This window comes from Daldinia caldariorum (genome assembly GCF_022478825.1).
Source record: "Daldinia caldariorum strain CBS 122874 unplaced genomic scaffold F4812scaffold_11, whole genome shotgun sequence".
Classification (NCBI taxonomy): Eukaryota; Fungi; Ascomycota; class Sordariomycetes; order Xylariales; family Hypoxylaceae; genus Daldinia; species Daldinia caldariorum.
This window is the reverse complement of record NW_025953047.1, coordinates 627,756-653,286: the sequence shown is the minus strand read 5'-3', so window position 1 is coordinate 653,286 and position 25,531 is coordinate 627,756. Positions and strand designations below refer to the sequence as shown.

General features: G+C 45.7%; 11 protein-coding genes across 11 annotated transcripts; 3 read left to right on the top strand and 8 right to left on the bottom strand.

The window, feature by feature from the left end:
- Window positions 1-2,598: 2,598 nt before the first annotated feature.
- On the bottom strand, window positions 2,599-2,935 carry F4812DRAFT_432864 (uncharacterized protein). Its single transcript, XM_047934572.1, has one exon. It carries the CDS (start codon window positions 2,865-2,867, stop codon window positions 2,652-2,654), a length of 216 nt encoding a protein of 71 aa, XP_047789121.1. The 5' UTR covers window positions 2,868-2,935; the 3' UTR covers window positions 2,599-2,651.
- Window positions 2,936-3,196: 261 nt separating this feature from the next.
- On the top strand, window positions 3,197-5,459 carry F4812DRAFT_432863 (uncharacterized protein). Its single transcript, XM_047934571.1, has 4 exons — window positions 3,197-3,989; window positions 4,041-4,506; window positions 4,559-4,755; window positions 4,829-5,459. The coding sequence occupies exons 1-4, from the start codon at window positions 3,919-3,921 to the stop codon at window positions 5,145-5,147; spliced, it is 1,053 nt and encodes a 350-aa protein (XP_047789120.1). The 5' UTR covers window positions 3,197-3,918; the 3' UTR covers window positions 5,148-5,459.
- A 138-nt stretch (window positions 5,460-5,597) lies between these two features.
- F4812DRAFT_67326 (uncharacterized protein) lies at window positions 5,598-7,625 on the top strand. The gene has a single exon (XM_047939294.1). It carries the CDS (start codon window positions 5,692-5,694, stop codon window positions 7,417-7,419), a length of 1,728 nt encoding a protein of 575 aa, XP_047789119.1. The 5' UTR covers window positions 5,598-5,691; the 3' UTR covers window positions 7,420-7,625.
- Window positions 7,626-10,066, bottom strand: F4812DRAFT_67325 (ELMO/CED-12 family-domain-containing protein). The gene has a single exon (XM_047939293.1). The coding sequence runs from the start codon at window positions 9,950-9,952 to the stop codon at window positions 7,832-7,834; it is 2,121 nt and encodes a 706-aa protein (XP_047789118.1). The 5' UTR covers window positions 9,953-10,066; the 3' UTR covers window positions 7,626-7,831.
- A 793-nt stretch (window positions 10,067-10,859) lies between these two features.
- Window positions 10,860-13,213, bottom strand: F4812DRAFT_66993 (general substrate transporter). The gene is made up of 7 exons (XM_047939291.1): window positions 12,881-13,213; window positions 12,591-12,813; window positions 12,379-12,535; window positions 12,245-12,325; window positions 11,839-12,162; window positions 11,656-11,771; window positions 10,860-11,601 (listed from the first exon to the last, which is right to left on the bottom strand). The coding sequence occupies exons 1-7, from the start codon at window positions 12,900-12,902 to the stop codon at window positions 10,932-10,934; spliced, it is 1,593 nt and encodes a 530-aa protein (XP_047789117.1). The 5' UTR covers window positions 12,903-13,213; the 3' UTR covers window positions 10,860-10,931.
- A 681-nt stretch (window positions 13,214-13,894) lies between these two features.
- On the bottom strand, window positions 13,895-15,076 carry F4812DRAFT_66706 (cytidine deaminase-like protein). The gene is made up of 3 exons (XM_047939286.1): window positions 14,556-15,076; window positions 14,350-14,431; window positions 13,895-14,281 (listed from the first exon to the last, which is right to left on the bottom strand). Exons 1-3 carry the CDS (start codon window positions 14,909-14,911, stop codon window positions 14,222-14,224), a joined length of 498 nt encoding a protein of 165 aa, XP_047789116.1. The 5' UTR covers window positions 14,912-15,076; the 3' UTR covers window positions 13,895-14,221.
- A 9-nt stretch (window positions 15,077-15,085) lies between these two features.
- F4812DRAFT_432856 (uncharacterized protein) lies at window positions 15,086-17,480 on the bottom strand. The gene is made up of 8 exons (XM_047934569.1): window positions 16,700-17,480; window positions 16,572-16,641; window positions 16,482-16,505; window positions 15,929-16,425; window positions 15,792-15,833; window positions 15,680-15,736; window positions 15,491-15,621; window positions 15,086-15,420 (listed from the first exon to the last, which is right to left on the bottom strand). The coding sequence occupies exons 1-8, from the start codon at window positions 16,769-16,771 to the stop codon at window positions 15,390-15,392; spliced, it is 924 nt and encodes a 307-aa protein (XP_047789115.1). The 5' UTR covers window positions 16,772-17,480; the 3' UTR covers window positions 15,086-15,389.
- Window positions 17,481-17,779: 299 nt separating this feature from the next.
- Window positions 17,780-19,007, top strand: F4812DRAFT_66738 (uncharacterized protein). The gene has a single exon (XM_047939288.1). The coding sequence runs from the start codon at window positions 17,961-17,963 to the stop codon at window positions 18,621-18,623; it is 663 nt and encodes a 220-aa protein (XP_047789114.1). The 5' UTR covers window positions 17,780-17,960; the 3' UTR covers window positions 18,624-19,007.
- F4812DRAFT_66737 (alpha/beta-hydrolase) lies at window positions 19,008-21,190 on the bottom strand. Its single transcript, XM_047939287.1, has 3 exons — window positions 20,512-21,190; window positions 20,309-20,449; window positions 19,008-20,240 (listed from the first exon to the last, which is right to left on the bottom strand). The coding sequence occupies exons 1-3, from the start codon at window positions 20,767-20,769 to the stop codon at window positions 19,392-19,394; spliced, it is 1,248 nt and encodes a 415-aa protein (XP_047789113.1). The 5' UTR covers window positions 20,770-21,190; the 3' UTR covers window positions 19,008-19,391.
- Window position 21,191: 1 nt separating this feature from the next.
- F4812DRAFT_66790 (NAD(P)-binding protein) lies at window positions 21,192-22,978 on the bottom strand. Its single transcript, XM_047939290.1, has 4 exons — window positions 22,181-22,978; window positions 21,926-22,106; window positions 21,739-21,846; window positions 21,192-21,678 (listed from the first exon to the last, which is right to left on the bottom strand). Exons 1-4 carry the CDS (start codon window positions 22,477-22,479, stop codon window positions 21,511-21,513), a joined length of 756 nt encoding a protein of 251 aa, XP_047789112.1. The 5' UTR covers window positions 22,480-22,978; the 3' UTR covers window positions 21,192-21,510.
- Window positions 22,979-23,334: 356 nt separating this feature from the next.
- Window positions 23,335-24,297, bottom strand: F4812DRAFT_67217 (uncharacterized protein). The gene is made up of 2 exons (XM_047939292.1): window positions 23,862-24,297; window positions 23,335-23,756 (listed from the first exon to the last, which is right to left on the bottom strand). Exons 1-2 carry the CDS (start codon window positions 24,151-24,153, stop codon window positions 23,479-23,481), a joined length of 570 nt encoding a protein of 189 aa, XP_047789111.1. The 5' UTR covers window positions 24,154-24,297; the 3' UTR covers window positions 23,335-23,478.
- Window positions 24,298-25,531: the final 1,234 nt, after the last annotated feature.

Here is a 25,531-nt window from a genome sequence, read left to right as displayed (position 1 = left end):
TATTAATGTTTGTATTTCCAGCGTTATTAAGTATAAGGTTAATTGGTTGGATATATTTGTGTTCCTTTACGTCATTACCCGGGTTTTTTATGGTTTGCGTATGTGGGTTCCGCGGCGTGATAAGCTTATTGTGCATAATGGTATTTCGCCTGTTGACTTAAGTGATTTCGGGGTGTACGTGCCTCTTTATCCTAACGAGATTGGGGATGTTATTAAGGAGGAGGTTATATCTATTAATCTTGTTTTGTTGGATAGGGAGGATTGGGATTTGCGTAGGTATTACCCCGGTTGGCTTATTATTAGCAAATGTTACGAAGATTGTACTGAGGCGTACCGCCAGAAACTTGCTTTGTACGCGGCTATGTGTGGGTTGTAACCCCCTGGAGGTGAATTGGAGTTATATGAGGGATTGGACAAGAGTTGTCCTAAGGTAAGGATTTATTGGGGATTAGATTTAAAGCCCCTTTTTTCCTATTCCCTTGAATTACTATAGCGTACGGGTATATCGGAGGACCGTAACGTCCGTTTGTTCGGAAAGATTTCCGAAGGAGGAACCTTTTGCAGATTTTACGGAGGGGAACTTTATATCGGGTGAACTTTTGTGTTGCAGTTGTAGATGATGGAGATGGTTTGTTATTGATTATAAATGTATATATTAATAATAATGATATAGGATTTTTGCTTTTTGGTACAGGTGTTTTTATAAATGTTTAAAGGGTTAATAACAAAATTTATATTTGTACTTTAAAGGTAATAATAAAATTTAATATGTTAAAATTATATAATATATGTGTTTTAGTTTAGTAAAGTACTGTTTTTTGGATATATTTTATATTTGAAGTTACGGAGGATAAAAAGAATTAATTTGCTTTTATAAAGGATATTATTTTAGCGGGTGTTAGGTTTAATAAGGTGTTAGATCTTAATTCCGGTATTAGCGTATTGGTTAATAACCTTAATAAAATGCCTTTTAGTTTTAATAATTGTTACGTTATATTTTTTCGGTTTATATTAAAAAAACTTATTTGGAATATTTGTTTTAATAAGGTTTATTATTTTAATGTTAAAAATATATTGCACTTTCATAATTTTAAAATATTTTTATTAATTATAAGGTGATTAAAGGTACGGACCGGTAATGCGAATAAGCTATATTGTATTAAGAAGGAAATTCTAACTAATTATAATTTTAATGTTATAGTTTTTATTTATATCTTTTATTTTAATGTGGAACGTTTTATTTATAATAGGTTAATTGGTGTTATATTGAAAATGGAGCCGGTAAAATTAGAGGATAAGGATGTTATTATGGATTTAAATAATAAACTTATATTGAAAAAGAGGAAGTGCGAGGTGCGGTTTTTTTATCGTTTTAATATAGTTCTTTTGCATAAGGTTACGGAATTGGTTACAAGTTTAATTATAAAGGATCTTAAAGTTGTTTTACCGGTGTTAAAAGTTTAAGATATGTTTATTACAATATATTAGGTGGAGGATGGGCTTTTGTTTTATCTTAATAATATTTTTAGGGGGCGCATTCCTATTAATGCTTTATTTATAAATGCTGTTACGAAGGTTATTAAAAATGTTATATAGAAATAATTCTAACTTTTATTAATTATATATTTTATTAAAGAAATATGTTGTGATATGCAGGTTAGTGGTTAGGGTTAGGATTAAGGTTAGTAGTTCGTATGCCTTACGGCTTAATAAGGCCTTTAAACAAACCCCTCAAAATGTGTTCATTTATTTTAAAGTTATATAATGTTAATCTAATGTATTAAGTTTATAAATATTTATAATTATCTAAGGAAATTCTATTATTAGAAACTTATATTTTTTTCAACGGCCTCTAATATGTTTTCCAAATCCCAGTTGTTTGAAATGTGTATCGGTTGTTCTTTAAACAATAAGGTACGCATTTTTATAAAAATACAATTCCTTTTTAACCATCTTCTATCTACCCCCACGTAATCTTGTGGGTCTTAGTTAGCCAAGTATATACATAAGAGGCCCTAATTCGGGAAGTCCCGCTTCCGTATGTACTTATTAGTAACATTAAACCCTGTTTAGCATTTAATGATTTACTTATAATGCTAAAGCATGTTAGTATTGCTTAAAGGAATGTTATTTAAAATAATATATTTTTTAAACTCATCTATTAAAGCAGCGTTTTAATATCTGCTTATGTAATAATATGGGCCTAATGATTTTACTTATATTATTTTAAACAGGCATATATCCCCAAATAAGCACAATGTTTTTAATTAAGCTGGATTTAAGTTAATATTATGTAACTAATAACGGGCGCTAATATATAAACTTTATTTTTAATTTAAATATATAGCCTTTTATTCCTTAATTTCTTTTGGCAAAACTTATATACCTTTTAAATTAAAAGTTTAATAATTTAATAAAATTAGTTTAAACTTATTATTGGCGTAACTTTTAATGCTCCTGAAGTATAATATAAAGTTGCGTAAAACTTTAATTGTAAATTTGGAAAAGAATTTGTCCTTTAAATTAAAGGTAATTGCTTTTTCCCACTAATTTGCTTTAGTATCTGTGCGCGCTTTTTAAGGCATTAGCATTGTTCCACCAATATGTACGGATCTGCCCTTAATTTTATAAAGATATTTTCATGCAGCTAGTCAATTTCTGGTGCTTCCGATATTAGGATGGAAACCTTTAATGTTAAATGCGTAAGGGTTGCGGAAGTTTCTTTTTTTAGTCCACTTACCTAGTATGTGGTAATGGGGTGTGCCGTCCTGATATTCTTCGCGTATTGCGTAAAAGTATTTGAACCTGCAAAAATCCTCAATCTTTTTAATAAAAAGCTTAAAATCTAATGTGTACTTAAAGTACATAAGGAAAATATATTTAATATTTAACCTGAAGTTACTTATGGTATTAGGGTTATATAATTAAAAGTTGTTTTCTGATTTTGTGGCAAAGGTTTTTAATACTGTTATTAATGTCTTAATTTGGCCTAATAGTAAGATTGTGAATAAGTTTTTAACAAGTGTGCGGGTGCGGGGTATTATTATTTTTTAATTGTTAGAGGGGCTTGGTCCCGGACTTCGGCGAAAAGGGTCTAATAGAGTTGGCAAATTATATGACAGTGGTTACTTAAGATGGCTCCACCCTAAGAAGTGTCAATTTAATTTTAACTATTATTTTAATTTTTTTTCGTTGTTAATGAAATTATCTATAGATAGATATAGGGAATTTGGTGGGGAGCTACTTTCGCTGCCCTCTGCGCTATATATTATGTGGAAAAGTTGTGCAACTGTGTACAGGCAAAGCATTTTTTAATTTTTCGGTGAATATATTGGTTTAAAATTCTGCCTTATGTAAGAAGTGGAAAAAGGGTGCAAATATTTTTTTATATTGGTACTTATGGTTTTTCAATATTAGCAGATGTTGTGAGCTGGTCCCACCGACTTGTGAGAGGAGGACGCCAGGACATCTTTAATATTACTTTGGATACAGCTGTTGGTCGTATCCCCTTAAAAATTCTACCAACAAAACTTTAGGTAGGCCATCCTCTAGCTGGAACTAGAAGGTTAAACAAGTCCTATCATATCACCGCCCCGTCCAGCTGAGCCGACGTACGGAGTAAATTTCTCACGTATACCATATGCTCGAGGCTATTATACGCGAAAATGAAGGAATATTCATAGGATAGAGGCAGGTAGATCTGCAGGTCAGACTACATGCCAGGGATGTAAGCCCGCAAAAATGGAACGACTATTTCACGAACTTGGGGTGAGTCGGCACTCAGGCAGGAAATAGAAAGCTCCTGTGAATCCCTCTGAGAGCGGAAGCATTTATTCAAGAGAGTCCACTTGCCTCGTTGCCGAAAACACAGTCCTCTCGGCTTTCCGGCCGTTTCTATCATCCAATCCAGCTGCGGTCATGGCGCGCTATCTTCAGTCCTTGCTTCTTGTTTGGTACTTCTTTGCTGTGACGGTAACCAGGGCTTACCAGTAAGTCAAGGAGCACTTCAGAATGACAAAACTGTTCTAATGCGCAGCTAGACCCGTAGCTTTTCATCACGGCTTCCTGTACGGTCGTGCTGATGGGGACGTAGACCCGTCAGATCCCGGTCTTCAGTGCACGCGATTCTGCGAAGTCTCTGTCGGTGGCAGTCTAGGTCCAAGAAGCTTGGATCAAAGATTCAACTCACCATGCGGCTTGAATCATGCTAGGGCAAGGAATATCTACCAACCACTCTTTCTTGGCATCGACGGCAACGAAAATGCCACCGAAAGCAGGCTTGCCAAAAGGGCATTTCCAGAAAACATAGATAACAATGAAGATGCAGCAAAATATGTGATTGGAGTACTTACAGGTCCTAATTCACCTCCTGGATTCTTCGCCGCAGGCACTCCCGCGGCCGTCCAATACATGAGAAAATTCGAGGGCGAGGCCTTTAGTTACGGCACCGCGGGTCTTCACGGCTGTACTATGGTTGCCATCATCTCCAAGAGAGCAATCTACATAGTAAATTACCCCAGTCAGAATTATGCAGACGAAAGCTAAATTGCGAACGCAGGCACACTTTTGGGAGACATATTCTACCCACGGCGACGATGTGGTCACCGGGACTAGTAGACAACAATTCATCGAGAGAGTCGTCAACGCAATTAGAGGCGCCCCGGTTGCCAACCCGTACAACCCTCCAGAGGCCTTCGATAGAAATAATAGGATAGCAAGAAATCATCGCTACGTACCACCAATGGGGGATCCTATGTGAGTCTCATGATATAGTTTCATACCACCATGCCACCAGGCTACGCCGTACTAATAAAGCCATTGTCACTAGTGACTTTTCGTTGTTTGACCAAGAAGGCGACAATTCGATGATGTACATAATGACGCCCCTGAATGAGCCGAAGAAGGGGAAGGAGTTGCAGGAAAATAGCATGGATTTCAAGTACAGGCAAAAGTACGAACAGCTTCTCTATCAGGAAATTCGTCGAAGAGGTAGGATTCGAGGCTGTGGGCTCGCCATGACTGGTTACAAGCGTCTCATTTATAAGATCAACCAAGCGGGACAACCCGAGAAAGCTGAAGGTCACGACGATGACTGGGAGGAATTCGTAAATCCCAAGCATGCAAAGGGAATGGCGCTTTTCGAGTGAGCAAGCTATCTGGTTTACCCTTTTCATCTAAGTTTCATGCTTACCAGTGTTAACAGATACGACGGCAAGGATACATGGCGGCTATTCTGGGAGAACAAGTACAGGACAGGTAAGGTGAGCCGCTGAAAAGAAAAGCGTTGGTTTATATAACGTGGTGTTGTAATGTTGTAACTGCAAGGGCATTGGTTTACGGTAGAACGCGAGACTATTAGAAGCAACTGTCGCTAAAATACTTGATACCATACCTTGTATATGTAGAATACAAACATGCCATGGAAAACCCAAACTTCATCTAGTTCTAAAGACTAAGCCATCTGTAAAATATCATAAATCATGACACCATCCATGGAGGTTAGTTTCGTTGCTGATTGGATCAAAGCAGCTTTGCACACCAGTGACCAACGTGCTTACGGCGGCGCGGATAAAAGAGGGGGAATCCTTATAAGTTATAATAACCCTTAACCCACCTCAACACCACCTTATTCCCACAGCACAGGGCACAGGCAATCGCGCGCGTGAAATCGAAGTCTAAGGTAATACTATCATGGCAGCACTATACAAAACAGTGAGCATCGAAATTGCAGACTACAAAGCCGCAATAGAAAGATGGACAACAATTCTGGAGAGCACGCACTCGTGGGGAACGCCTCAACGCGTCAGGATAGGGGCGTCCGCAGCATTCTCAACCGAAATCGAGCACGATATGATCAAAATGGGAGATTCTAGGTTGCTAGCTTCGCTAGGGAACTGGGGGGCACAGCAGCCACCTAATCCAAATTTCGAAGCCCAAGTTCTGATCGACTTCCTTCGCAAGCTTCCGTCGCTCTCCGACCTGGAGTGGCAGACTAGCACTCCACTGGCGCCGCCTTTGCTTCAATTCCTCCGCCATCAGCTTCCCAGCTGCAACCTCCATTTGAAGCCTCTCCATATACCTTTTGGCGCAGACCCTTACTCCATATGGTCGGTCCTGTGCCTTCCAAGCCTTCAGACGATATGGTTGGAAAGAAAAGAGCCCTGTAATATCCAGGACTTGGTCCAGCACATTCTACGCTCTCCTGGTGGAAATCTTCGAGAACTCCGCATCTCCTGGCCCTCCACCGGAGGAGCGTCGCCGTTTGGGGAACCAAGTCCGATACCTTGGGACCTGGGACTTGAACCACACGACGGTGAACGACTCGGACAATTGCAATATTTGCAACTGGCTGGAAACGAAGGTGCAGAGGCAACCAGCCTCCAGACATGGGCTCGTCACACAGACTTTGGCCAACTGCGCGCACTCAGCTTGGAAATATTCGTTGATCGAGAAGCTCTCGAAACCTTGATCAACCTTCCGTTGCAGTCTCTCCACTCGCTAGGGCTAGTAGTTCTCGACATGAGCGACGACTATAGCGCCGCATTGCAGACATTCATCGGCAACCTCCCAAGCCTGTCGCATCTTCGTCTCACAGGAACCTTACCGCCATCAGCCCTGAAGGCGATCCTGGATCATCTGGATTCAACCTTACACACTCTATATCTGATCCCCGAAAGTCTCAACCCCTGCCGCTTCGTGTTCGACTCGAGCACAATTGCACTAGTAACCGATCGCTGCAAACACGTGCGAGAACTCGGCACCAGCATACGGCGCGCCTGGAACAAACCGGGCGAAGACATTGCCGTACTGAAAGCTATCGGCCGCATGCCGCATCTATCGAGTCTCAGCCTGACCTTCGACGTCTCAGACTACACCCTACTTGTCCGCTCTAACGACGACAACAGCGAGCCGAGAGATCTCGCGCCATCCGACCCGTCCTTCTCCGCCTTCGACACAGAACCCTTCCAGTTTGGTTCCGACACGGACAAGCAGCCCCGCAACGGACACATCCGCGACGCGCTTATCAATTCCGCCGTAGACGCCGAGCTTGCAAAGGCGGTCTTCAACACGGTTCTATCTGCTACCCCAGAGGGGGAAACCCCTTCTTTACAACGGCTCTCGCTGAAAGCAACCCGCGGTGGGCACTTCGGAACAAGTGCGCTCAACGGTGGCATTAGCTGGATCGCGCGCGAGGTCGGGAAGGAATGGATTGTGGAGAGATCTGGCCACGATGATGTTCTCGAGGTACGCCGTGCGGAAGTAGATGATGAGGAGGAGGTTGTTGAGCTGTCGGAATCGGAATCAGAATCGGCATCGCTTACTTGGGAGCTTCCTTGGGATATCAAGCCCATCTTCCGAAGAATATGGCCGGGTGATGGAGATTGGATTAATGAGTGGCATGCGTTCCCTTTAGTCTAGTGGTAGGCATAACGCCTTGGATGATATGGCGGATAGGGGATCTACCACAAATAAACCATCCGATTTCATTGCATCTCATACCATCCCCCAGTTTTCCTCTTCCCATCGGCATCAACCCACGCTGATCTCTTCATCCTTCATATCTCTGGTTTTCGTCGAATAGGCGAGCGACATCATCATATCAAATAACTTACGCACATACAAGCCATTTATTAGGTCAGGTACCTAAGGTATATTATCAATTCTTACTTCAGTCGTGGGTATATACTCTAATCGTACACAAAAACAAAGCGTGGTATCCTCAGACAAAATAAACTACCGTAAAAAGCTTCCATCCCCTGCGGGGCGAGTCTGCGTCTGTATGTCCATAAACTGAGAGACCAATATGACGATACGTCCAAGGTGCACCATATTAAATTTCGTACCAATAATCGTCATCCAGTTTCTCTCTACTCGGCACCGCGCCAGCGCCCTCCGGTGGGCCCATGTAAGTGGCTTCCATCCGGACATTCAGCAGTCTGATCTTCATGCCGTAGTCTTCTACCAGCTTTATGAGCTTATTAGTCTCTGCTGTTATCGGGGCTTGGCCTAGCAACATGAGCAAGCCGTCAAGCCACTCCGATGCCAGACTGTGGTTCAGAGGATAGAGAGTTAACAATGGCTCCTCTTTTATTTCGCTCACGTCTTTGGTTTTATTAGCCTCGTCGGGGTTGAGATAACCAAAAATTGTGATTTTTGTGGTGTTGCTTGTCTCACCGCCCGCATCACCGGATGGGACCGATACATTAGATGCGACGGAGCTTACTTCCCGCAGGTCTACCTTCTCGCCAAGTGCATCCAAGTTCGGTTCGGGACCGGTTCGGAACGCAAAATCGGCCCAGTGCAAGTATCGGCGGTTGTGAGACAGCTTGGCGTACCTCCAGAGTGTACCATTAGCTGCACGACGGTTCGGTGCGCTATTACCCCCCTGGTCGTCTTTTCGCGTTGCTGGCTTCGAAAACCATGAACCTTGTAAGAGACACCGTACACGTTGTTCCTTGATAAAAGTGAGGGCTTCTTGATTTAAACTTTCGCGCACCTTGTAAAGATGCTGGCCCCATTGGTCGTCGAATGAAATTTCTAGGAGCTCCATTTGGAGCTCACGTAACCGCCCAAGGTCGTATTCAACGAGATCATCCTCTACCTCCAAGACGTCTTTCGATCGACCAGCCTGTCCTACGACCTGGTCTACAAGTATACGAACCAATTCGGCCACTTTCTCAAAATCTTCTTGTTCCGCTCCCGTAGATTTCCATAGTTTGAAGAATGCATTTAGCCCGGCTGTATGTAATCTAGACCATTGGAGAAGCAACGGCCGGAAAAGCTTGTCTTGCTGCTTTCCGTCTGTCAGTTGATATCCTCTTAGATCTTCCATTTCTGATTTATCACAATCAAAATGTTCGTACAAGATAAGCGTAACTGCTAAGCTTGACCTGGCAATGGGACACCGTTCATGGAGTGGTTTGGTAGACTGCTCCAGAAGTAACTTTTGAAACCCATCCTCGTTCTTTCGCACGTAGTCCGCAAGATCCATAAGCCCAAGGAACCCCGTATTGTTAAACTCTGCCGCCGGACTCTCCGTCTCGAAACCGAGCCTCCTCCATTTTTCGGGGTTATGTCTTCTGCTACCCTTCTTTCCGGATTCTTGGAGCTCTTCGACCTTCCCTACGCCGTTCGCATGATCTCTATTTGGCGCGCTGGCAAGGTGGAGTCCTTTTAACGCCCTCCTATGTTCGGGTCTTTCGACATCAACCTGAACTTGCCGCCACTTTTGAAGCAGCACCTTCGTAAGAGACTGGAACTCCAGCAGTGGGTGCGCAAGATCTTGTAATGCCGAACTCTGCATCAAATTGTATACCGCCTTGATTAGGCCTAAATCCTGTAGCCTCCTTATGAACTTAGGCCACTCTTCCCCGGTACCAGTTGTCTTACCACTGTCGAGGTTAGGCTCGCTTGAGACAGCATCTCTTATGAGCGCGTTGATCAGCATGAGTGCGTTGGCGCAAAGAGCGTGGTCCGCTGAATGTAATTGCTGGATGACGAGGTCGAAGAACTGTGGATATACGGCGACAGCTGGTTTTAATGCGCGAAACCCAAATGATACGGGTATCCTTGCACCCGAGGAAGATTGTGAATGGCTAACAAGTGCGACGAGAATGGACATAGCACCTCGAAGAATGTTGACCAAAGGATTCGTGACAATGAGTTCGACAACGCGCTCGACGAGATCCCCTGCAGTTGGGCCCTCAAAAATATCCCAACCCATGTCAACCTCAAGTAGTCGACTAAGGCTCTGCAACGAGTATGCGAGAGTATTGCCGCCGGTAGTCATGATTAGACGTCGTAATATGATTAGACCGCCGGAAGATATGAATACATCGGCGAAGGAGGGGTCGTTTATGGAGGATTGCAGCTTGAAAACTGCCATTTTTCGGGCGGCATCTTCGTCGCTAGCCAGCCGCGAAAGCAACGCCGGTATGTCCGCTTGGTCCATAACTATCGTAGTAAAATCGCGATCGGACGGGGTTTGCGAACGTGAGGGCGGGGATAGCGGTCAATCGCAGGGGAAACCGGCATGAAACCAACGCGACTTGGCTGTGAAGGGCTAAAGAAGCTCTCGACAAGACACTACAAATACATAATCACATTAACGAGTTACCATGCATGACACACCAATAACACATGTATATATGTGTGTATTGGTTTTGCCAAGTGGATGAAGATTATCGCCAGCTGATTTTTACCAATGCGGCTTTGAATATGGAGAAGATTAAAAAAAAAAGAGGTAGGTTACCTGTTCCTAAGCAGCTAAGGTAAGGAGAAAAGTTGTGGAGATACAACGGCAGGTACATACACAGCACCGAGCAACGGCGCATTGAGCTCTGGAACAAATCGGTGCAAGTGTTGGAATTTGAGTGAGGAATTGGGTAAGGGGAACCGAACGGTTTTTGATGTGGGGCAATTCCTCTTCCGTGCTTGGCCTATTTTGTACGCATCTGCACATGCAAGGGACCGGATTCCCCAAAAGAACGGGGTACCCTAGGTAAGTTTAGGGGTTAACTACAGGTACCTAGGTACCTAGCACTTACACCTATCATTTACACCTATCAACTTTATGGTTACACGTATTATGGAATGGTAAATAGAAAACAACTACCTATGACTATGGAAGGTAACACTGCCTATAACATTGGAGCTTACCTAGGTACCTTAGGTAATACCTGTTATGTGTACTCCGAACAACTTCTTGTAGAACTAATCACCAATCACTCCGCATACGTATATGATTCACGACTAAACAGCAATGTCAGTCCATTTAAAAAGCCATGACAAGTAATAATGCTCGATTTGTGTTGTATATGAGCTAACATTCATTCTTCGCTTATGAAACTCAACAAGAACAGAAAGCATTAGCTAGTCTACCTAGGTCCTAAATACATACCTGGTAGCTAACCCTATCGAAATGATTATCATCATCTTCGATATACTTTCTCCTTAGCTACTTCACCCGTTCCCTTCTTCTGGAGTTCCGGATGAATATCAGTATGAACGACTGAGACTCCATCCTTGCGCTCTAACACAGCCTGAATCTCAGCCTCAAGACGAGAGCCACCCTTCTTAGTCTTCCACGCCGGTGGTGCTCCTTTGGCGAATAATACTTCAACTTCTTCAATAGTCTTACCACATGTTTCGGGGTACGTAAACCAGGCTTGGATGGCTGCACATATGCAGAGCACACCGAAGATGATGAACACCTTATACTTGATGTTGAGGAATGCTGGCGGGGTGAATAGTCCCAAGGCGAAGTTAAAGAGCCAGTTCGCTACTGCAGCGAGCGACATTCCTGTAGCACGTGTCCCGAGAGACCAGACCTCAGCAGCGTAAACCCAAGCTACAGGAGCTAGAGTAAGCGCATAGACGATGATGAGGAGGTAACTGAATGCAATGACGCCGTGGGCAGGGGAGCCTGTGACTTTGATCACAACGTTGTGGTTTCCGCCAACACCCTCGGGAACGTCGACGCTATAGGTACCAAGGAGACCGCCAACAACAAAATGGCAAACAGCCATGCCTATGGCACCGAGTACGAGGAGTGTTCGGCGACCGGTACGATCTATGAAGAAGAACATAATGGAAGTGAAACTAGGTATGATAAGCAGCTGTCATAACGGATTGAATCGGCTTGTTAAAACTTACATGATGAATAACGCATACTGAATGCCTGAAGAAACCAAATTGACATCGCCTTGGAGATCAGCCATCAGGAAGACATATCCAATATAGTACACGATGACGTTGGCACCACTCAATTGCTATTACAATGTTAGCGTTGTCACAACTTGTGATAATAATAATACTACTACTACGAAAAAATCTCACCTGCCAAGCTTGCACACTCATTCCGGCAAGAGTTCGCTTCCACATGCCATTGACGAAGAACTTCCTCCATCCCCGAATCGATTCGCGCTCTGCATTCAGAACAGTGAATATTTCCTCCCACTCAGCGACGACAAGCGGATCATCTTTATTGCCACCGGCTTGAATATTGGCGAGGGTCTGAATCGCCTCTTCCTCGCGACCGACTTTGGCAAGCCATCTCGGGGACCGGGGAAGGAAGGGGAGGCCAAGCATAAGCAGTACGCAGGGGATAAACTGCGTGCCCCATGCGGTTCGGAACGACGCCGTGCCTTCGATTTTAGAACACTGAAACATCGAATTAGTCATTGCTCATTCTCGTGAATCGGTAATGCCAAGTAGATAACTGGAAGCCATGGACAATACTTACCCCGTAGCCAATAAAGTACATGATCAAGATACCCCATTCAATGGCAAGCTGCTGGATAACGATGATACGGCCACGAATATCCTGTAGCTTGTTAGCAATTGCCAGAAATACCAAGCGTGCGGTCTCAAACATACTCGAGGGGCAATCTCTGCAAGGTACACTGGAACTTGAGAAGAGGTAATGCCAACACAGACACCATTCAGGATACGGCCGGCGATTAACGAGCCCACACCATTAGTAGCAACTTGAACTGCAGTTCCAGCTAGCCACCAAAGACAAGCAAACATGATACTACGTAAATGTGAGATTCAACTCAAACAGACACTAGCGGGTAATTGGGACATACCTGTCACGTCGGCCGTACTTATCCGAAATAGGACCAGCTATCAAACTACCAACGATAGATCCAGCGGCGAGAGCAGACCCGATAGCTCCCTGAGTGACACCAGAAGGATTGTTGAAGTAGTCGATATACTGGTCGGTAATGACGATGGCAGACATGGATGAAATATCGAAACCGAAGAGCATACCGCCCACGGTAGCGATAACCGCCATGAAGTAGGTGTTCGCTGAGCACGAGTAAGCATTACACGTGTAAAAAGGTTATATAGGTTAGGTAGGCTAGTGTTAACATACTGATCTTTGGAAACCTCGACATCTTGATCGCTTTCCTCGTAGGATTTGTCACAAGGGAGGAAAACAAGCTTTGACGCGTGTAGGTCAAAGTCAAAGAAGAACAAGAACAAGAAGAGTAGCTGGGGGAAGGACAATAGTCTACGATGGTGGAGTGAGCCCTTCATATATTAAAGCTCACTTGCATACGTCCCAATGACACCCAAGTGCTCCTGGTCTCGATCATTGTACGCTTACTATGTAGCATGGACAAGTCTTGGGCCCCTTCGGTGATTTTCCACCGTGCAGGGGTGACAGCGCGTGTCGGACCATAATCCGTATGAGGAGCTCTCAAAAGCCGTCGGTGTAGGGTAGCAATACGGATGCGCAGACAAGAGGACGAGCTGCTGTGATAGGTGCAGAAATTGAGTCTAGGTAAGCTTTGCCCATGGGGTTCGACGTCACCTCCCCATCAGTTTCCGAGATCCTTCAAAAGCAAGTCTAGCCATAACGCGGTGCTCTCCTACGACTTAGCCCATACAGTCTCCCCACATCCTGCGCTCTGATGTTACAGCGACCCCGAGACTTGCCAATCATCGCGCGGCTCCAGACTCTGCGGGCCTCCGCACTATGCTACTCCAGCCAGCGGATACGGGGTATGTTGCCCGTTAGGACGAAGTTGCGGAGGCGGGAGAAAAGCATGGAATCGCTCGAGCTAACCTTTTCTCGGACCGACGTTCCAGCATGCTGGTTGGCGCGCTTGGAAGTTCGAGATCGTCTAACCTCTTTAGTTGCAATAATTCCCGGGGCTGCGGGGATGGTGGCTTGCGGGGGAGGCAGTCCCCAATTTCAACGAGACTCTGAGAGATTGGAAAAGTCCTAGCTAACATCGTGTTAGGTGCACCCTATCCGGGGTTTAACTTACACAGTATTTCTGTGTATGAATCATCAGGCGAGAAGACTAATAAGAACAGCTCCTAGTAATCGAAGCGGATGGAATCGGTGTAAGATGAACTAGGTCAGATTCATAGCACATATCTCGGCTGTTGCACTCGACTGTCCAGGTAAAGCTAAAGCGCTATATTCTATCCGTAATATAACACTACAGAGATACGTGATAGAACTTACACTAACCTTGATATCTATTGGATCTATAATGCATCTTTTCGCTGCTGCAGATCCCCGCACCTAGCCATCCAGCTCAGTTTACATCATCGAGATAATCCTTGAAAACATGCGGACCTTCAACAACTGAACTGAATAAGAACATAACTATTAAGCTGCATCTGAGACGCCCACACCAAACACAGAAACCCCAGACTTATAAAATAATTTCGACATGCCGATCCCCTCCAATATAATTCTCTAGACAGTCCGTGATCCAGGTGGTGGAAGTGCTTCAGGTCCAAAAGACAAAGGCAGTAACTGGGTAGTTACACCGCTTTTAGCTTATGTCTCTTTCAATGGTTAGATATAAATGTTGGCCAACTTACCTCTTCTAGACGGAACACGGTAAAATTGTCGTCCTTGTCGAACATGATAACCGGGGATGTGAGGTCGCAGAATTCCCGGATGCTTTTGCGATTGAAGTTCTAGTGAGCCAACACATACCCTAGCTTATTATTTTATTTCATTTTTTTTTTTGAAAAAAAAAGAAAAGGAAAAAAAGAGAAGAGATATTAAATGATTATAAACTTACAACTGGCGACACATGCCACACGGACTTGCCGGGGGAGATATGTCAGTGGCTACAGCCACGGCCTTAATCCTCCGATGTCCCTCAGTCACCGCCTTGCCGAAAGCCACGCGCTCGGCGCATGTGCCGACCGGGTACGACGCATTCTCGACGTTTGCCCCGTTGAAGTATACTCCGTCGACAGAGATAATAGCCGAGCCGACTCGGAACTGGCTGTACGGACAATAGGCCGTCGACTTGGCGGCAACACATCGCTTGTGCAGCTCGTTGAACTCTGCCGTCGTCAGACCGTACTTCTGACATACGGACTCGACTGCCGTCTCGTCTGCGCTTGAGATGATCTGGTGCTGGAGAGGCATTGTGCTTCTCTTTCTCTTTCTCCCTCGACTAGGTGAAATGATAAAGCCAAAGAGCAAATAACCGCCAATGAAATGAAATGAAATTAATTATATTTATTATAAGTGTAAATTCCTTAGTAAGAACGTTACTTAGAATCTTAGATACAGGTATCTAACTTTATATAATTATAGATGGGGCTTGCGAGTAGTACCTAGCCTATCTTATCTGCCGTAAGTACCTGCCTATTAGAATATAAATTTTAGTAGACCGTACTGCGATAAGAACTGCAAACGGCAAATGGGTTTAATTACTATTTCATTCCTTGCTAAACCATTAACATTCATTTCAACATAATCTCTTCCCATTTCACACATTTCACACATTCCATTAATAATTCATAATACTCCTTGATTTTGATAGCACTGTTCCTTATTCAATGTTATCTTCAAAGTACCTAATCATGAGACACATCACAGGCCTCATTCCTGCTGTCGTCCTTCATATCGGAATCGTCAATGGATTCATTACACTATAGTAATAAATGTGATTAGCTCAGTACACTCCACAGATAAGAGTAAATGAAAGTAAAGGCAGCTCACGATGCACCGCCATCTACAATCAGATTTGCGCCCGTGACATAGGATGAGAAGCTACTGGCTAGAAAGCCAGCAACGCGCGCTACCTCTTGAGGTTTACCAGCTCTCTCTAACCCATTTGTCATTTTTTGCACCTAGATAACAACTAATCAATCGAGTCTATTCCGAACCGTCACATCTCGATTATCTCACCTCTGGTTTTTGAAGACTAGCCGGCGGGAATTGGGATGTCATTCCTTGCATATCGAACTACACAAGGTTACTCACACGTCTTTGGTTATGGTACGGTAACGGACTTACTTACCCCTTGAAGATCCACGCCAATATCGATTTGTCCTGGGGATATCTGCATATTTGGATCAGCATTGTCTATTAAACCCCCTTCGATCATTGACATAGCTCGAGCCTCGAAGAGCAGCGACGAATTCTAGCGTCACATACGCAGTTGATTCTCACTCCAGTGCCTTTAAGACTCGCCACGCCTGCCTTCACTACACCGAGAGCTGCGTGGGATGTCATAGTATAGCACGGTCCCCAACATCCTCCGTAAACTGACGCGACGCTGCTAATGACAATGATGCTACCGTATTTCTGACTTTTCGGCGCAGCATTGGGATAAGCCCTTTTCTCCGTAAACTTGGCCATCGCAGCAGGAGCATATTTCAATGCGAAGAAAGGCGCTAAGGAATGAGCCTCGAAGCATTTCTGTAGGTCGTCTGGCGTCGTAGCTTCAATCGAAGGGGGTCCCAGGAGTCCGGAAGAACAGACCCAGACGTCTAACCTGCCAAACGCGTTGAGAACCTCGTCTATCAAGATAAGCGTCTCGTCTTCTTTAGCGACGTGGAAAGGATATGGAATGATTTTGCAGCTCGGCGATTCCTTTCCCACTCTATAGACGAGTTCTTTGTATAAATCTGAGCTGGCAGTCTTGTCGCACGCTAGTCCTTGTTAGTATTTCAAGCTAACCAGCTGAGCTGTCTCGATTTAAATCTACCATATATGCAGGCCGCTCCGTGGACTGGTTCATCATCATCAGTTTTCCAAGAAAAAAAAAGGTATCGATGTTCAATAAGATCGAACCAACCTGCTAGTTCTAGAATGATGGCCGCACCTATAGGCTGCGAGGCGCCTGTTACGACACAAACAAAGCCGTGCTATGCTCGCGTATTAAGTTAGTCTCTATGCCACAAGCTTTTGGTGCTTGGTACTTACGAGCTTGCCATCTGCCCTATATGGGTTAAAGTCGTTGGTAACATCCATATTGACACAAGAGCACGCCTGCATAGACTAGTCGTCGAGCTGAGCGGGAGTGCTCAAGCAAACCTGTTACAGAACCTTTGAGATATTTAAGGGACCTCAATTTCCAAGGAAAGCGGGTTTGAGGGACTACGTACTAAGTAAGTTGCATTTCTTTTGGAGATGATACTAATTCACGAATCTAGACTACGCTTATTTTGTTACAGCTACATCTTAGCATGGCCGCCTTAGGCCATTATCATTCGATACTACCTGCGAGGTGGTGTTCTCCTCGGCATTCCACGGGGATTATTCTATCGGCAATAGTTATTGATAAGCGCCAGATAAAGTGCCCACTAGTTAATGCAGACTTTTACAAGTCTTCTCTACAACTCCTTTTCAAAACGCCATTCATATTGTTTCGACGAGCTGGATTCGCTTTAGGCATAAGAAGTGAACCCGGGACCCGAATATAGCATATATCTCGGTTGCAGGCCGTGTGTAGTAATTGCGCAAAGTTTAGGTACTTATTACGTACGAACAATGTAAGTTCTACCATTCCGTCGGTTTCCGAGGGAATATCTTAAATACCACGATACTAAACTCCTAGGAATAAAACGACTTTAGAATCTACCTTCGCCTTAAGCAAGGAGAATAACATGGTTAAGAGATATGTATCACAGCTCTTGCTTTGTTACAATCCGGCCCCCCAACGCACCTAATAAGCCGCGCAGATCGAGATCGCCTAACTTATGCGATGGACGTAATAAGGCTCGTATAGAACTTGGTGACGCCAGTGGCCACCATCTCTCAACACTTGAAAAACTTGGAATTAGCAGGGTGTGTGGTGAGCAGCCACGCCTTGAAATCAGGTAATGCGGCCGGCCGTGACGTCACATTCCGCGACGGGGGCCCACCCAACTCCCGTGTTACGGAAACCCGTTATAAGCAACCGCGGCGCCGGTTTTCCATACTACTTTCCACGCTTTTACATCTAACTTAATTAAAAGTTATACATGAGATAGTACACAGATACCACCAGGCCAGACTGTTTAATAACTCGAAGTGTCTTCTTAAGCCGCTTACGAAACAGAAACTCCATATTTAACAGCAAAGTAGAAGGAGGGGATAAAAGAGGTGGAAGCGAAGAGAGATTACCATTAGTCCCCAATATCGAATCTTACTTATATTATACTTAACGGGTGTTTTCTCGTTTAAAAGAGGTCTTATAAGCGCTATGGGTCACCCATTCCACCCAGATGACTTCCCCATCAACGAGGATGTAGTCCTCCAACCAACTCGCGTCTTCTTCCTTAAGGGATGCGTGCACTTCAAGACGGACGCCAAGATCATCGATCTGACGGGCCAAATCCGGGCTCCCTTCTCGGGAGACTTCAACCACGCGTTCCTAGACGAAACGGAGCAAGCGGCGCAGAAGCAACTCCAAAGCGACCGCTCGCCGGCCTACGAGATCAGGTCCTCGGGGAACATGATGCGCACGCTGAAGACGATGGTGGACGGGCGGTCCGGGGGCAAGGTGTGCGACCTCAACATGACGTTCGTGTCCTTCGACTCGTCGCGCGTGCGCTTCCCGCCGGGCAGCAAGCACTCCCGGCACGAGATCGAGATGTGCCCCGTCGGGGGCAGCGCCAAGGGCGAGGACGACAAGCACGAGGCGTTCGTCAAGAACAGCATCCCGTACTTCTGGGACATGACGCGCGGCCGCGTGGGCATCCTGTACAAGTGCCTGAACCAGAAGCGCGTCGAGGTCGCGCGCGTCGCCGGCTTCGGCTTCGACAAGGACGCCGTCCTCGTGCTGAACGCCGAGGAGCTCGATGATGCGGTCGCTATCTCGACGTGTATCATCTTGTTGAATGGGCGGGATGCTATGGATGCTTGAGCATTAGGTACCTCTTAATCTCAGCAAGGGAGGGAAGGGGGGCAAACAAAAAAAGGGGGGGAGGGGGAGTGAGTGTGTTTGCACGTTGGTCATCTGGTTGCCTGGGAACGAACGGTGCGCTAGATGCCAGACGCCAGGAAGAAAAAGAAAAAGAGAGAAAAAAAACTGCACCCCGTCGCACGAAAGGTTATGATGTCCAAAATCAATTCGAGCTTGTTGAGGTCTCGGGACGCCAAGGCCTCAATAGCTCAATGTATACCATCTCGAGCTTCTCCCCTTGCTTGGGCCTCCCCACCCGCCTTGGTTCGTCCCCGCGCATACGAATGCTGGAGTACTGCTATATGCAGTACATAAGTACGGCCATGGGATTATGACAAGAACGCCGAAAGCCAGGAATCCAATAATTTTTTTGCCTCTCCTTTTCAACTTTTAGTTACCCCTTAAATACCTCCTACCTACCTCCTACCTACCTCCTAACCCTTCCTTTGGAAGCGGAAAATCACGACATGCTTCTTTAAAACCTAACTGGATTGTAATCGAATTTGTAACTATATTGCATATGATCTTCTAAATAATATAATCCTCTAACCATATATTTTTTTAAAAAAAATCCTCCGTCCTCGTTTCTTGTCATGATCGTCGTAACTACTACACTAGGTGCCTAACTAGCCGTGGTAAAAGGAGAAGATATTCTAGTAATCTACGCTAACCACCCTCTACCTACTCTGAACGCAACGCTTTCTATATCTTTGTCTCTCTAGCTCTATTTCATTCCATGCCCCAGAACTCGTATATCTGCTCCAACGCCTCGGCCGCGTGCGTGAAGGGGAAGTTATGCGACCCGGGCACGACGCGCCAGAACACGTTGTCCCCGCCGCCGAGCAGCGGGAGGGCGTCCTCGGCGTAGTCGTCCTTCTGGATGAGGCTGTCGTCCCTGGCGAGCACGACCGCCGTCGTCCCGGGCTTTCTGCGCGCTAGCTGCCGCCAGTACGCGTGCTGCTCCATCAGCGGGCCGTGGCGGATCGTCGACATGAAGGCCTGCACGAAGCCGTGGTGCAGGTCCAGCGCCCAGTGCACGTAGCTGAGGACCTGGCGCTCGAATGGCGTCGGGGGTGCCGCCGCCACATCCTCCTCCTCGACGGGGTCGACGGCTTCTTGCACGGCGACGTCGACGTAGTCCTCCTTCCTCTTGGCTTCGCTGTGGAGCGGGGTCTGAGGAGCTGCTGCTGCTGCTGTTGCGTCGCTAACAGATTTCCGGACCTTTTTCGATACGGACGAGGCGATGGGGTGCCGCAGACGGCGCTTGGTGAGCCACGCGAGGAGACGCTCGGGGACGAGGCCCGACATGAATACGAGGCGGCTCGCGCGCCCGAAGTTCTCTGGGCGGATGAGTCCGGAGGGGGCGAGGAGCACCAGAGACTCGACCATGTGGGGGAAGGTGGCGGCGAAGTTGGCGGCAATACCGCCGCCGAGAGAGTACCCTATGATACTCAGGCCGTTGTCTCCGGTCCACGGCAACGAGGAAGATGCTAGTACGAGTAGTATCTGAGTGACGAACAGCCTTGTGTCGTAGGGCACGTCGGCAGGCGCATCGGTGAAGCCTCGTCCAAATAGATCCTAAAATATGTAAGCTTGATGCTTTTAAGGGGTCTAATAAATTCACTCCAGGGGATAAGTTGACTTACAAAAAGCATGACACGACATCCCTTCTCGGCAAGCGGCATGGCGATGGACTTAAGGGTCATACATGACGTGCTGATTCCATGGAGGAATAATACTTTGCGGCCATCTTCGGGTCCGAATTCGTATACACGAATATTGCCATACTACGAAATTCAGGTTAGCTTGTGCTCTAATCGTGCCTATCACATAGGTAGAGAGAACTCACCGGCGTGACTACATCCCTAGCGCCCGGGAAGGTGTCCGGTTGATAAGGAATTTCAGAGCGGGCAGCGTCAGAAAGCTTGGGCAAGGTAGTAGTTAGAGGGCCGGGGATGACAGCGCGCTTCTCGGGCCGCAGCGTTCGTCGAGCAAGAGAGATAAGCGCAACAGTAGTCACGACGGTCGTTGCGATAACCGCCGTTGAACCTACTCCCGCTCCCGACCCCGTTGGAGGTCCAAGGCACATGGAGGCCGCGGCCTCCATCCCTACTTGATACTGATAAATCGAATCCGGTGTCCGTATACCTAACTAGGTGGAATGAAACTTTGCTATCTACTTGATACCGAGGAAGCCGTAGGTTTGGATTGGTCTTAGGTAGGTAGAGTTCCAGGCTTTAAGACTTGGAGATGGAGTGAGGAGTGATACAAAATAACTTATAAAATAATAAGATGATATATGACTTGATAAGGCAGACAGGCAGCCAGCCAGCCAACGGGGACGGGTTTCGGTGTGTTATGTGTTAGGTATTAAAAACACAGTCACTTGAAACTAGAGAATGATCGAACTGGTTACCCAGCTGATGTGCAGGGTTGCATAACTTTTGGATATGTTAGGTACCTTGGTACCTAGTATGTATCCTACCTATGAACGCTATGATTCGCTGAAGACTCCCACCATCACGTAACCTTCCCACGTGGCAGCCTAGGCCGCCGGGGCTGCTAGGATGATACTACTGATTTAGGCGTTGACACAGTGCGTCATTACATCATTCTATGCATGAATTTATCTTGAGTACTGTGTACTATAGGTACCATTCTAAGCCTTCTCACTCTTACATAGTACCTTTGTTCATTCGTTCACCTCTCACTCTGACCCAAGCCACAACGAGTGCAAGTTAAGTGTATTACACTTTATATTATCAGTGCACACCTCTCTCTCTAAGGTACCTTAGTGTTCAGAAATGACCAGTCTCAAAAATACTACGTGCATCTCCCGGTGATAGAATCATAGAATGAACCCGGAATCCATCACCACGTTAACTCCCGTTGTGCTCTTGCTCTTCGCAAAAGTAAGCACCTGCTCAGCGACGTCCTCAACGGTCACGTAGCGCTTGAGCTTGGTCTTTTGCAGATGACCTTCCTTCTGCTCGTCCGAGAAGCGGTTTCCCCATTCCTATAACCCAACGTTAGACTCACGAATACTTATTAACTCTGACAGTTTAAAACATCTCACCGTTAGCAGGAGTCCTGGCGAAACAGTATTGACTCTGATCTTAGGAGCGGCCATTATCGCAAGCCCCTTCATCAGATGGATCTGCGCGGCCTTAGTGGCGGAATATGCCTAAGCAGTTATTTGGTGTTATTACAAAGTCAAGTCAAAATCTAAAAAGGTTCCAAGTCAAGAGTAGGTATGTATTTACCAGAGAACTTCCACTTGAGACCACACCAGCTATAGACGCCGTCGTAATGAAAGCGCCTTCGGTTTCGTCAAGGTGTTTCTTGGCAGCTTGCATCAGCCATAGATGGGATTTTACGTTCATGTTAAAAGCGCGATCCCACTCCTCTTCGTGGGTGTTGTCGTCGATACTCTCCATTCCGCGGCTATGGGGAAACATATGTCAGTCATCTCCCAAAAAGAACGTTAAGGGATACCCGTGTTGAGCAAATTGACTCACAAACGAGTCCAGCCACCGTTGGAGAAGACAACGTCCAATCGACCGAACCTGTCCACAGTCTCCTTGATCAGACGATTGATATCATCTCGACTGCCGAGATCAGCTTTGATGACAGCGAAATGTTCGCTGCCACTGTCTCGTGGCAGAGTAGACAAAGGCGGGAGTTCTTCCAAAAGCTTATTAGCTCTCTCTTCGTTGCTGGCGTAGTTCACGATGACCCGGTAGCCGTTCTTCGCAAAGACCCGGGAAGCCGCGGCTCCAAGCCCGGCGCTCCCCGCTGTGATTAGTGCCACGGACATTATGAATCTCAGGGTCTTGTGATTGTGGAAAAAAATAATAAGAAGAATGATAATTAAATAAATAAAATAACCTCTCGGTATGTCCTCTTTGTTTTAGGGTTCATATGATTGATGCCTTAGGTAGACTTTCCCAGGTCGGTTGGTTTTTATACAAGTTGATGAACATGGCCTTTATTCTCCTCTCGGAGGCATAGGCAGTACAGATTATGAGACGCCCCCCCGCCCCGCGGTGAAAGGATCGGGTGTTCCGTCGGAATTGAACTGCCGCGTAAATCAGGAAAATTGTCAAAGGACCTACCTTAAGTACATTAGCTGGCTGCCATGGAAATTACTGCGCAACCCCCCACCCAGCGGCGACTATACCGTATGTATTTTATCGTACTGCATGTGGAACGTTGTACAGGTATATTAACCTGAAGCCTAACATCCTATCAGGATACAGCTCCCTTCCGAATGTCTTGAGGTAGGATACATGGCATAATATTGAAAAGATGCCTGTGATATATTAGTTGTAATGTCTTGTCATTTTTCAATAGGGGCGTTTATCTCATTAGAGATGACGCAATCGCAGAGTAGGTTCTGTGTTCATTAATTACCAAATGTTGCTTTTGTATTCATACCTATATTAGAAACATCGTCGACAACCTGAACTAGAAAATACCTACCTAAAGCTTCAACACTTCCTGTATTCATAAACTAATTTCCTTGGTAGCTCACAACTATACCGCTAAACAACGTACCTATACATGACAGAAGCCTCGATTCAGGTACCTTGAATCCGACGAGACTTTTTAAATATGTTCTCGACGTTTTTTTATTAGTCGTTTAACGACTAGAGTAAGCATCACGGTGTCCGAGCCGCTTGCAGGAGAAATTAAGTCATAGGTAGGTACCTATTCCAAGGAGAACTCGGGTATTGCAAGACATCTTACATCTGTCTTTCTTGCAGCCTTATTATATACCAAGACTTCTCTACTACGGTCATGGCTGCCACGGTATTCATTCTCCGCTACCAACAACAGGCATTTCCATCTTACAGGGCCCATCATGTAAGACCGTATGCGGCGGGTTGACGCCATCCCGAACCGGAAGCATCAGCAGGACCGTCTCGTCGTAGCCCGGAAACGTCGTCCTGTGGCCCCAAGCTGACACGTCCGACGTGTCCTCGACATACAAGAGTCCGTATCTGCCGCCATGGATAGTAACTTCGTCGGTGGCGTTCGGCAGGCTTACTTTAGTTCGGTTACTTATTATTAGCCCAAGCCATCCCGTCCCGTCTTGTCTTGTCTCAGCGACAGGCTCCCAAGGTCTTATTGGTCAAAGGGAGGAATACTTTACTTAAGAGAGTGAAAGGGCAAAAACGGAAGAAGAAAAAGTCATACTATGCAAAACGCCGCTGACAACCCAGACATACTGCCTCGCGGGCCCCGGGTGCCGTCCGCTGTCGAACCTCGGCGGCATGATGTAATACGACGCGTTCGCAGTATCGCCCATTTGCAGCACGTCGAAGCCCGAGGCCCTGGTGGACGGCAAGGCGAGCTGCCAGCACTCCAAGACGGAGATACTGTTCCTCGCGCTCAAGGCGGTTAGATTTATCGACGAAGCGGGCTGACTGCTTTGACTGCTTAGAAGGGGGGAGGCGCTTAAGTAGGATAGGAATAATAAAGGGAGCATTTTTATTATTATTAAAAAAAAGGTTGGTAACGTTATTTTCAGAGTGGAAAACGGAAGAATATCATGAGTTGACAGCGAGGAGAAGGGGGGAAACTAGACACATGGATGGAGATATTTATAAACACCAGCTGTAGCATCTAACATACTACTACTAGAGGTAAATAATAGCGGTAGACTTTCTGCGTTACCGGCTTTTATATCGACGGTGAAGGAGCGCCGTGACGCATTTATCGTGATCGCGATCGCGATCGCGAGCATACCAGCCGAGCCAAGCCGGGTGTTCTACTATATGTGTGTACCAGAAGAAGAAATTCCGGTATATCTGGGATCGGAACCAAGACAGCAAGACCAGATACGGTTCTTTTCTTTTAAGGCCACCACCTACTTCGACATTCCGATTCGTGCTCCAAACAGAACGAAGTTTCGCAATAACTTTAACAGGTCAGGCACACCGGGCACACCGGGCACCCCATCCAATAACCATACGCGTCCGCTACCAGACATCTATCTAGGTACTTGCCTGCCTGCTACCGCGCCAAGACGCGCACATACCTCTCTCTTCCCGTCTATCTGCCTACTCGCGTGACACAGCCGCAGACCGCCCCCGCCCCCTCCTTGTCGACCTATCACAACCTATCTATCTCTTTCCCAGTCAGTACTTTTACCTACTTACAGTGGCCCGAAATAAATAACGTCCAATGCCCATTTTTATACCAAAACTTATAAAGTTCAAACAGTTATAACTTTACGTAATTTAATAAATAATTGTTTTTACTTTACACATGCTTTAATAATTAGTTACATAAAGTTTTTATTAACTTACTTTATTTTTTATTATTTTCGTTAAATAAGAATTTAGTGGTAAAGTAATAGTATATTGAAAATATATTTATTTTATATAGGAAAAAATAAGATTTTTTATGTTTTAAAGGTAAAATTTTATAATATTATAAGGTAGGAAATTTCCTTTGGACGTTATTTTGTTACGAACCAACAGCCTGATGAGCCATATCAAGTGAGGAAGCGGGGTTATGACCAACAACGATTCGGATAAACGTCGGTTGAATGGATCTTTTTAGAGATTTGATGGATCTTAGAGATTTGATGGATCTTGACAAGATCCAACGAACTGACAAGATCACTCAGGGAAAACGACAAAACAGAGCAACACAGTGAAAGGGCATTTCATATAACTATCGAACGTTTCTCATGTATCTAGTCATTCATTTCAAGCTCATTAGCTATCAATCTAAGTCTTATATCTAACCCATATAAGGGGAAGGACTCCAAGCCTTCCTGACGAACACTTCAACGTTTATTTTGACACTTGACTCGTATCGTTACTGTTTACCTGAAAATCAAGACCCATCGGCACTAC

Coding starts and splice junctions, on each gene's coding strand:
- F4812DRAFT_432864 (XM_047934572.1), bottom strand. CDS start 2,867: ATGTACTTTAAGTACACATTAGATTTTAAGCTTTTTATTAAAAAGATT.
- F4812DRAFT_432863 (XM_047934571.1), top strand. CDS start 3,919: ATGGCGCGCTATCTTCAGTCCTTGCTTCTTGTTTGGTACTTCTTTGCT. Junction 3,990..4,040: donor ACGGTAACCAGGGCTTACCA/GTAAGTCAAGGA, acceptor ATGCGCAGCTAG/ACCCGTAGCTTTTCATCACG. Junction 4,507..4,558: donor CCAAGAGAGCAATCTACATA/GTAAATTACCCC, acceptor TTGCGAACGCAG/GCACACTTTTGGGAGACATA.
- F4812DRAFT_67326 (XM_047939294.1), top strand. CDS start 5,692: ATGGCAGCACTATACAAAACAGTGAGCATCGAAATTGCAGACTACAAA.
- F4812DRAFT_67325 (XM_047939293.1), bottom strand. CDS start 9,952: ATGGACCAAGCGGACATACCGGCGTTGCTTTCGCGGCTGGCTAGCGAC.
- F4812DRAFT_66993 (XM_047939291.1), bottom strand. CDS start 12,902: ATGTCGAGGTTTCCAAAGATCA. Junction 12,536..12,590: donor AAGTACGGCCGACGTGACAG/GTATGTCCCAAT, acceptor ACATTTACGTAG/TATCATGTTTGCTTGTCTTT. Junction 11,772..11,838: donor TGAGTGTGCAAGCTTGGCAG/GTGAGATTTTTT, acceptor ACATTGTAATAG/CAATTGAGTGGTGCCAACGT.
- F4812DRAFT_66706 (XM_047939286.1), bottom strand. CDS start 14,911: ATGCCTCTCCAGCACCAGATCATCTCAAGCGCAGACGAGACGGCAGTC. Junction 14,432..14,555: donor TGTGGCATGTGTCGCCAGTT/GTAAGTTTATAA, acceptor CAATCGCAAAAG/CATCCGGGAATTCTGCGACC. Junction 14,282..14,349: donor CCGTGTTCCGTCTAGAAGAG/GTAAGTTGGCCA, acceptor GTAACTACCCAG/TTACTGCCTTTGTCTTTTGG.
- F4812DRAFT_432856 (XM_047934569.1), bottom strand. CDS start 16,771: ATGCAGGCGTGCTCTTGTGTCAATATGGATGTTACCAACGACTTTAAC. Junction 16,426..16,481: donor CGGAGCGGCCTGCATATATG/GTAGATTTAAAT, acceptor AACAAGGACTAG/CGTGCGACAAGACTGCCAGC. Junction 15,421..15,490: donor ATTGTAGATGGCGGTGCATC/GTGAGCTGCCTT, acceptor TTATTACTATAG/TGTAATGAATCCATTGACGA.
- F4812DRAFT_66738 (XM_047939288.1), top strand. CDS start 17,961: ATGGGTCACCCATTCCACCCAGATGACTTCCCCATCAACGAGGATGTA.
- F4812DRAFT_66737 (XM_047939287.1), bottom strand. CDS start 20,769: ATGGAGGCCGCGGCCTCCATGTGCCTTGGACCTCCAACGGGGTCGGGA. Junction 20,450..20,511: donor CTAGGGATGTAGTCACGCCG/GTGAGTTCTCTC, acceptor TGAATTTCGTAG/TATGGCAATATTCGTGTATA. Junction 20,241..20,308: donor GATGTCGTGTCATGCTTTTT/GTAAGTCAACTT, acceptor TACATATTTTAG/GATCTATTTGGACGAGGCTT.
- F4812DRAFT_66790 (XM_047939290.1), bottom strand. CDS start 22,479: ATGTCCGTGGCACTAATCACAGCGGGGAGCGCCGGGCTTGGAGCCGCG. Junction 21,847..21,925: donor TCTCAAGTGGAAGTTCTCTG/GTAAATACATAC, acceptor ATAACTGCTTAG/GCATATTCCGCCACTAAGGC. Junction 21,679..21,738: donor CGCCAGGACTCCTGCTAACG/GTGAGATGTTTT, acceptor GTTGGGTTATAG/GAATGGGGAAACCGCTTCTC.
- F4812DRAFT_67217 (XM_047939292.1), bottom strand. CDS start 24,153: ATGCTCCCTTTATTATTCCTATCCTACTTAAGCGCCTCCCCCCTTCTA. Junction 23,757..23,861: donor TGTCAGCGGCGTTTTGCATA/GTATGACTTTTT, acceptor AGACAAGACAAG/ACGGGACGGGATGGCTTGGG.